The following is a 10582-nucleotide window of genomic DNA, read 5'->3' as shown; positions in this document are numbered from 1 at the left end:
CAGTAGTAGACGTAGTACTACTGCTGCTCTGCTGCGACGGTGGCTGCTTCTGCAGTGGACGAGCAGTGGAGGTGCGTACCAGTTGAGGAGGTGGCGGCGGGCGGCAGCGGAGGTGTAGCCGTTGTTGTAGTGGTGAAGAAGAAGAAGTAGATAGATGGTGGTGGTGGTAGCGGTGGTATAACTACTACTGCTGCTGCGCTGACTACTGCTGCTGCTGCTACTGGAGGAAGTAGTAAACCAAACATTTCGGGACACACCACGGATTTCTAACTCCAACATGTCGTCGCCTAGTCCAGGCAAGAGACGGATGGACACCGATGTGATTAAACTGTATCCTTTTAATTCAATTCTAATTCAACATCTTTCTTGTTTACCCCCCACACCTCTCTTTTATAAAACTGTGTTAACTATGTATATACGCATGTCTGTCAGTATATATATACACACATATATGTACTATGTGTGTGTATATATATATATATATATATATATATATATATATATATGTGTGTGTGGTGTGTATAAACACTTGTGTGTTTATATCTATAGTTTATATATAACTATAGAAAGATAAGTGGTTATATACATATATATACACACATTGTCCAATGAAAAAGTTTCGTGTCTATATATATACATTGCGTATGTATATACACAATGAACTGTCATGTAAATTTATTAATTCATATATATATATATATATACGCACACATACGCAGTAAACATATAGGTATGTTAAAGCATATGTGTGTGTGTATATATACGTGTATAGAAAGATAAGTGGTTATGTACATAGGTATATATATATTGCGTATGTATATACACAATGAACTGTCATGTAAATTTATTAATTCATATAATATATATATATATATATATATATTATATATATATATATATATATAGATACACACACATGCACAGTAAACAGATATAGATATATTAAAGCATATGTGTGTGTGTATATATACGTGTATATAAATGTATCTATTTGTATATTATATATACATGTGTATATAAATATACATAGACCAACTGGTTACGCTAAAACTTTAGTTATGAATCATCCTGATTATCATATACGTACTTCTGATATAAGGGTTATGCGTATATATATATATATATATATATATATACACACACATATATATACCTTAAGTTTTATGTATATCTAATAAAGTATCGTATGGATGTATATATACAGATATATATGTATGGATGTATATATACAGATATATATATATATATATATATATATATAATAATGTTCGTCCTTCTGGTTCGAAGATGACCATTGACATCGTATATATATAGCGTGTGTGTATATACGTTGGTCGTCGTTCTGTGAATGTATGTATAAACGATATATACGTTGCTTTTTTTTCTCTATATATATATCGTTAACTATACACACGCACACACACTCAAACCTTCATCATTTCTTCTTGTTGCCTTTTTCTATTTCAGTCAGCCTATTAACTCGACATACAGACACACACACACTTCTAAATACATTACCCTGTGTGTGTGTGTGTGTATATATATATTTATATGTATGTAGAATGCGTATAAATACCAAATCTTTAAAAATCTCTTATCTCCCTTAGTTTGTGTTTATTTTATTTTAGCTCTCCTTTCATGTATACACACACAATGTGTGTGTGTATATATATATATATATATATATATATATATATACATGGAAGTGTACGTCCGTATGTAATATGGATTGTATGTATATAAATCTACGTATATGTAGCACGTATAGAAATGTCTGTATATATAGATAGATGTGTATATACAAATGTGTATAGATATTTATACATGCCTGTATGTGTATTTACGTTTATGTGTACATGTAGATATTGCATTACTATTTTTATATATATACATATATATATAATTACGTGTATATACACGTACAAAAAATACAAGCTTTTAAGGGTCAAAAGAACACACAAATGGCTATATATATATATTTAAACATACATGTCAAAATTCTTATATGTATATATAGCTTTTTGAGTGTATATTTCCGACCCTTAGAGCATTCATATTATACGTGTCCGTTCGTAAAAAGGAAAAAGAAAAAAAACATCGAATTTATGAGTTCGAGTATAAGTATAGATAGGTATATGCGTATACATGTATGGAAGTGTACGTATGTATGTAATATGGATTGTATGTATATATGTATATGTAGCACGTATAGAAATGTCTGTATATATAGATACGTCTCTAGTAGACCTTTCCGTCGATTTCCGTAAAAAAACTGTCTGTCTCCCACACCCCATCAAACACACACACACATGTACATCAATGCTTCCCATGCACGGTAACTTCAAAAGAACTTCCCCCGTCATACAATCGCTTTCTCTTAGTCTCTTTCGCTCTCATTACTTCAAAAGTTCCCGCAAGCCCATATGTAAAAAAAAAAAATCTTTTTACGGAAATCGACGGAAAGGTCTACTAGAGACGAAAGATTGCCCAAATGTGTATAGATATTTATACATGTGTGTATGTGTATATATGTTTATGTGTACATGTAGATATATACGTGCATGTATATGTACATACATATGTGTACGTATATTTGCGCTTGCGTGTGTGTATATATAATGTACGTTCTCTGTCGATATGTAAATTGCTGCCCCAATTGCGTATACTGTATATATATATATATATATGTGTGTGTGTGTTTGTATGGATATTACTGCTCCTCCCACCACAGCTGCTTTGCCTCCTCGACATCCCTTCTCTTTGCCACTCCAGCCTCTCCCCCCCACACCTGTTTTCTGCAGTTATTCTCTCAAGATTTCTCTTCACCCTAGTGTATCGCTTCTCTTGCTGACCATAGCCTTGCACACTTTCTATAATGTTGGATTGCCCTTCGCAAACGCACGCGATTTTCCTCCTCCCTTCTCGGTAAACCCCTGTCACTATTTCCTTCCTTTACTCTATTCTTGCCATTCTCTCACTCCCACTTAACTGCCTGCTACTCTCCTCACCATCACACTATCTCGACTATAAACTCATTCCTCTCATCTTACCATTCTGCTGCCTTAAATCTATTCTCTCCTCTGGCCTCCCTCTGTTATAGAGGGAGCAGCTTGGGCCCTGAGCTTTCAAGTTGCAAGGCAATCTGCAATCATGTTGGTGGCATTACAAAACCACCCAGTACGCTCTGTAAAGTGGTTAGCATTGGGAAGGGCATCCAGCCATAGAAACCATACTAAAACGAACTTTGGAATCTGATGCAGCTTTTCGATTCATCAGTTATTGGTAAGCAGTCCAACACTTGCCAGTATGGAAACTGGGCATTGAATAAGGATGATATGTTTGTGCGTACATATCATCATCATTTAGCGTCCGCTTTCCATGCTAGCATGGGTTGGATGGTTCAACTGGGGTCTGTGAAGCCAGAAGGCTGCATCAGGCCCAGTCTGATCTGGCAGTGTTTCTACGGCTGGATGCCCTTCCTAACCTATATATGTTTATATATATATATATAATGTTTAACTATGTATGTATCAGAGGCAACTCCAGGTCATCACAGACTTCACATAAGACATGTGCCTGCTTGAAGAATTTCACGTTTTTTCGCAATAATTCTAGCCCCAAATGGCTTATTTTTTAATATCTAGCACTACGTCTTTCCCCATTTCCAAGTTAAGGTTAAAAATAAAGCAACCCTGCAAAACACAACTGGTCTTTATACACAGATGCACAAAATAACAGCAATCTAATGACAGCTGAGTTCACAACAAACATCAGCAGAAGTGGCTGTGTGGTAAGTAGCTTGCTAACCAACCACATGGTTCCGGGTTCAGTCCCACTGCGTGGCATCTTGGGCAAGTGTCTTCTGCTATAGCCCCGGGCCGACCAATGCCTTGTGAGTGGATTTGGTAGACGGAAACTGAAAGAAGCCTGTCGTATATATGTGTATATGTTTGTGTGTCTGTGTTTGTCCCCCTAGCATTGCTTGACTACCGATGCTGGTGTGTTTATGTCCCCGTCACTTAGCGGTTCGGCAAAAGAGACCGATAGAATAAGTACTGGGCTTACAAAAAGAATAAGTCCCGGGGTCGATTTGCTCGATTAAAGGCGGTGCTCCAGCATGGCCGCAGTCAAATGACTGAAACAAGTAAAAGAGTAATCTGACTGTCGCCTGTACTCTTGACAAGAGATACCAGTTAGTCTTTTACACCTACCAGGCTCGTTCGTATCAGCCTGAGTTGGTGGATAATTTTTCCTTCCTTTAAGAATATTTTAGAACGGAAAATTTTCATAGATTGGAATTTAAATCCTAATCGCTATCAAAATTTATTGTTTCAAGAAAACATTGAATTTGAATTACTTTTAACTTTTACGATTCTTGATAAAAACTCTGACTGTAAACTCCTGAGCCCGAGTCAGGCACGTGTGAGTCATGTCGAGAGAACGTCTGCTACGAATGATATTTTTTGACACAGGGCATCTCTAAGACCACCAGATGCTGAACAAAAATAAATAAACTACGACCTGGCTCAGTAAAAGGAGCCCGAGTTATTGTCTGCAATTACATACTTGAAGTCAGTATTAGCAGAAATTAAATCAGCTTGTAAATACACGTTCACTTTACTAAATTTATACCTGGGCAAAGCTTGAACAGCCCAAGTGCCGGACTTGCCACTGATATATATATATATATCACATCATCATCGTTTAACGTCCCTTTTCCATGCTAGCGTGGGTTGGATGTTTCGACCGGGGTCTGGGAAGCCAGTAGGCTGCACCAGGCAGTGTTTCTACAGCTGGATGCCCTTCCTAACACCAACCACTCCATGAGTGTAGTGGGTACTGTTTATGTGCCACTGGCACAGGGTCCAGAGGAGGCTGGCAATGGCCATGATCAGTTGGTGCTTTTTACGTGCCACCGGCACAGAAGCCAGCCATGGCTATGCTGGCATTGGCCACATTCAGATGGTGCTTTTTACATGCCAACAGCACGAGTATCACAACTACAATTTCCATTTGATTTTTATTTTGATGTTGATGTACTTGACTCAGTAGGTCTCCTCAAGCACAGCAGGTCACCCTACGATCCAAGGTAAGCACAGCAGGCCATCCTGTGATCCAAGGTACTTTGGATGGGCTGGGGCTGTTATGTGAAGCTGGTACAGGAAACAGCCATGAACTCATGTTATTTGTTGGGTCTTCTCAGTCACAGCATATCTCCAGGGGTCTCGGTTTATCATCATTGCCTCTGTGAGGCCCAATGTTTGAAGGTCATGCTTGACCATCTCATTCCATATATATATATATATATATATATATACTTAAAGTTTGTTTATGGGTAACATTTTTTGAATATGCATATAAAAGCACCTACTTTATGCCAGCTACAGCCTAATGATACCAGCTATCGAGGTTTTTGAGGTTACACTGATCTGTACTGATATAATGTATGATAAATCTACTTTACTACACACACACCACATATATATATATATATATAGATAGATAGATATGAACACATTCATACATGAATGTAGATATATATATATAAAATCAAAATAAGCAACAAGATATCCAAGTAGTGTAGTACAAGTGTTCATGACTATTCATGAAGGCCCAATGTTTGAAGGTCATGCTTGACCATCTCATTCCATATATATATATATATATATATATATATATATTAATATATATAATATATATATACTTAAAGTTTGTTTATGGGTAACATTTTTTGAATATGCATATAAAAGCACCTACTTTATGCCAGCTACAGCCTAAGATACCAGCTATCGAGGTTTTGAGGTTACACTGATCTGTAATGATATAATGTATGATAAATCTACTTTACTACACACACACCATATATATAATATGATAGATAGATAGATATGAACACATTCATACATGAAGTAGATATATATATATAAAATCAAAATAAGCAACACAGGATATCCAAGGTAGTGTAGTACAAGTGTTCATGCTACTCATGAAAGTAGCATGAACGCTTGTACTACAATACCTTGGATATCCTTGTTGCTTATTTTGATTATAATCACCCCATTTGATTTATATGGATAATGCCATACCAAATTCTGGTACCTTTAATCAAGTAACATATTCATCTGAATCTAAATTTTGCTGAACTTTATTGATATATATATATATATATATATATATATATATATATATATATATATAGATATAAAAAGGAAATGAAGAAAATGCTGACAAATAATTGAAGTAATTAAGTATTTAATTAGGTGAAAGTTCTTTTTACCGGTTGCGCATTTGTTGTTATGCTTATCAAAATATAAAAGAGAGATTAGAGTCTGTCTCTTATATGTGAAAAAAAAGGCTCCAGAGTTGTTTTGGATTTGCTTGTTTCGCGCCTAAAATTTTGATTGGTCATTATGAAGGGGTCACGTGAATGTTTGAATGGAAGTTGGTGTTGGGGTAAGAAAAAAGGCTCCAGAGAAGTTAAAATTTGGCTAGTGTCCCGCCTAAAATTTCTTATTGGCCATAATAAAGAGGTCACGTGAATGTTTAGAATTTTCGAAAATAGTGTTGTTGAAAATTCTTATTGTTCAGGCTGGTCAGTAGACATCATGTGGATATTTTAAATAGCTTTTTAGCGTGTAGTTAGGGAGTGTATTTTCCGCTTGACTGGATAAGTAAGTATATATATATATACACACACACGTATTTACATGTTCATAGATATGCGTATATTAAACCTTCCCATTAGCAAGTCACCAATAGCATTCCACCAGAAGCTATCAAGTGTGCAAAAAACATCCTGTTGCACCACTTAGACACAGTGTTGTGTGCATTCAGCAAAGAAGGTGCACTCCTATAGGACATAAGATTGCAATGCTTTCACCCTGTTCTTGTATAAAGGCTATGGAATTGATTGCAATAACCACAGAGGAATCTTCTTGGAACGAGACAATTGGGCGTGGCTGCTTGGACACTGACAATCTGACATGGCTAACTGGATATTCAGTGTTTTGGTGACATTACTTTTCAATACTGGAGGCAATGCACAAGAGCATGTGTAAGGTATACACATTTACAGATAAGGGAGAGAGAGAGAGAGATACGTTACAATTTATTAACTGGATACCACTGAGATAAATACTTACCCTCTCTTCATATATATTAAGACAAGTATGGTCTCATAAACTAGGAGAGAAGGAATGAGAGAGACTGACTGACAGAGAGAAAGGATGAATCATAATTTTTCTTTCCTTATATGCATAAAGGGAAATATACTTACATAAACTGGGAAACCTCAAAATGTCTGATGTCAAAGAAGTCAGCATCAACTCAGCAATGCCAAAATGGCTGTTCCAAAACATATACCCAAGTCTTCTTGCTTGGCATCATTGGAAAGGTCTTTGTTTGTCCAGTCCCTAAACAGACTGGAAAATCAGTGAAAGGGTATAGTCTGGCTATCAGTGTGGATTCAGCCCTGACTTCTGCACTCAATCCAGCTCCCCTCCCAAGCTGGTGCAAATGAGCTCGTGGACAGCTGAAGGGGAACATGGAAGCACAATTCAGACCCTGTGGCTATGGTCTTTGGCAGTTGAACTGGGAGTGGGAATCCATCACAGCCTCGTCTGTTGGATGTGGTCAGCGTTTGTGAGGGATGCAGTGAACTCGTTGGTTGGAGCCACCTCAACCCAGCTTGGTGGTAAATGCCACTGCAAGTACAAATAAGTACACCTTAACGGACATGATTTGCCCTTGCCAACTGAATGGAAAATGTAGAGTGACTAAACCACTCTGTATCACTTTTGGTGACCTCACAGAGGCTTTGCACCTTGTGGGCAAAGATGCCCTGATCCAAATTCTTGCTTAAATTTGGGTGCCTACCATTGCTACTCAGGATTGTTCAGTCATTCCACATGGTCATGAAAGGTGTCACATACTTAAATTGCTTTTCCTCAGACTCCCTTTACAGTGGAGTGAAACAGGGCTGTCTGCTTGTATCTATCTTGTTTAGCATCTTCTTCACTGAAGCATGCCTTTGGAACAGCAACTGATGAAGTTTACCTCCACACAAGATCTGATGGCAAACTTCTCAGCCTGTCTCAAATGAGGGCAAAAACCCAAATATGAAAGATAATTGTCAGAGGCTTGCTGTTTGCCGATGATGCATTCATGCAACACCTTAGAAACAACCTCGCGAGAGGTTAAGCCTGTCAAAGCTTTAACTTAACCATCAGTTTGAAGAAGACAACATTCTGGGCCAGAATCTTGAGCTCTCCCCCTACCATCTCCATTAACAACTGTGAGCTAGATGAAGTCCATTAGATTATGTACCTCAGCTTAACCTTCAGAGACACCCTTCTCCAGTGTCTGAGATCAGCAGATGCTTTGGGAAAGCCGTCTCAATACTAGCGAGAATGTTAACATGAGCCTTAAAGAACAGTAAGCTAATTATAAACACGCTAAGGTGTACAGAGCTTGCATTGAAACCGTTAGTATCTCATCCACATGAGCAGTGTCTCAACACATCCCACCTCTGCAGCTTAAGATGAATTTTGAGCATCAAATAGACTTAAGTAACCAACAGCTTGTGTGCAGTTACCCAGCCTTGTCATCCTACTTCAAAAATGATATCACCACTGGCCGAAGGTGCCACACAACAGGACTGGACCTGAACCCATGTAGTTGGAGCGGTATTAATGTATATATGTGTGTGATGTTGTTGTCAGCATTAGACTCATATCTGAGTAAAACTAGCAAGTGATTGAGCCTCCTCATCCTGATGCATGTGAAAGATGTCAGGGCCTGAGGTGGCTGCTCAGGCCAAGAAGAGCCCGGGAGGGGCGTTTATCATAGGAGAGAGTTGGTGGGGAAGTGCGAATTTCTCTTTGCGACTCTGATCTCTACCTCTTGACATCTGTTATTTTCCATCCAATCTGTTCCCTTGACGATGTGTATATGTATATAAGCATAAATATAGATTTATGCACAGGAGTGACTGTGTGGTAAGTAGCTTGCTTATCAACTACATGGTTCCAGGTTCAGTCCCACTGCGTGGCACCATGGGCAAGTGTCTTTCGACTATACCCTCAGGCCAACCAAAGTTTTGTGAGTGGATTTGGTAGAGGGAAACTGAAAGAAGCCCGTCATATATGTGTCTGTGTTCCCCCCCATCCACACACACACCATCACTTGACAACCGATGTTGGTGTGTTTACGTCTCTATAACTTAAGTGGTTCAACAAAAGAGACCAGTAGAATAAGTACCAGGCTTACAAGGAATAAGTTCTGGGGTTGATTTGTTTGACTAAAGGCTCATTAGCTCCTGTTGAACCATTCAACCCATACCAGTATGGAAAACAGACCTGAAAAGCATCCAGTCGCACTGTGAAGTGGTTGGCATTTGGAAGGGCCTCCAGCTGTAAAAACTCTGCCAAAACAGGCACAGAAGCATAGTGTAGTTTTCTACCTGTCTGTCTCCTGTCAAACCATCCAACCCATGCCAGCATGGAAGGCGGATGTTAAACGATGATACACATATATGTATGAGTGTGTGTGTATGTGTATATATATATATATATATATATATATATATATATTTTCAATATGTGACCTTGTGAGTACCGCTGGCGATTTTTTTTTTTTTTTTTTCCTCTGTCTTCCCTTCTTGGGATCTTTCCTTCTGTTTCCGACGAAGAGCTCCGCTCGAAACGTTAGACCCTCCTTCTTCCCTTCTTTCCTGAGCGTCCAATAATACTTTATTTGTTCCACGTCCTCGCGTTGTTGTGTTTTTTTTTTTTTTGTTTGGATTAACTTTATATATATATATAAAACCTCATAATTTTATGTCCATTTTTCCATGTTAATATGGGTTGGATGAATATATTACTGAAGCATTGTGTTATTGTGAGATGCTCTTCCTGTCACTGACTCTTACCTGTACTTCTACATATCTTCAAAGGTGCAAAAGCTGCAGGTAACTTTTCAACAGGGTCAATGACTGATGTAACACTGACAGGTTGTGCAGTTGCTTGGCAGCATAGCCAGAACTGTGGTGACTGGTAAAAAAAGCTGTTCTGTATGAAAAGTGAAAGCAGGCTTCTGGTAGTGGCACCTGTTTCTCTTGCAGGAATCTCTTTGAAAAATGCTTTTGTGGGTGGATCTGTCAGAAAGTTCTGCACAAATTTGGAATAGTAGAATATATTGCACAGGTGTGGCTGTGTGGTAAAGAAGTTTGATTCATAACCACATGGTTCCCGATTCACTCTCATTATGTGGCATCTTGGGCAAGTATCTTCCATAGCCTCAGGATGACCAAAGACTTGTGAGTCTACTTGGCAGATGGAAACTGAAAGAAGCCCATCATATATATTTATATATATCATCATCATTTAGCGTCCGCTTTCCATGCTAGCATGGGTTGGATGGTTCAACTGGGGTCTGTGAAGCCAGAAAGCTGCATCAGGCCCAGTCTGATCTGGCAGTGTTTCTACGGCTGGATGCCCTTCCTAACGCCAACCACTCCGTGAGTGTAGTGGGTGCTTTTTACGTGCCACCCGCACAGGTGCCAGACGGATATATATATATATAT

The 10582-nt window shown here is 38.4% G+C and overlaps 1 protein-coding gene across 4 annotated transcripts in view; it reads left to right on the top strand.

The window, feature by feature from the left end:
* Nucleotides 1-10582, top strand: part of LOC115223900 (ubiquitin-conjugating enzyme E2 H) — a 138338-nt gene that overhangs the window by 3981 nt on the left and 123775 nt on the right. For all 4 annotated transcript variants that reach the window (XM_029794623.2, XM_036512869.1, XM_036512870.1 and 1 more), the window contains exon 2: nt 1-330. This exon is cut by the window's left edge and continues 221 nt beyond it. In XM_029794623.2, coding sequence (XP_029650483.1) covers nt 278-330 — 53 coding nt within the window. In that variant the 5' untranslated portion in view covers nt 1-277. The remainder of the gene's footprint in view (nt 331-10582) is intronic.

This window comes from Octopus sinensis, linkage group LG24 (genome assembly GCF_006345805.1).
Source record: "Octopus sinensis linkage group LG24, ASM634580v1, whole genome shotgun sequence".
In the NCBI taxonomy this organism is placed as follows: domain Eukaryota; kingdom Metazoa; phylum Mollusca; class Cephalopoda; order Octopoda; family Octopodidae; genus Octopus; species Octopus sinensis.
This window is presented reverse-complemented; position numbering and strand designations above follow the sequence as displayed.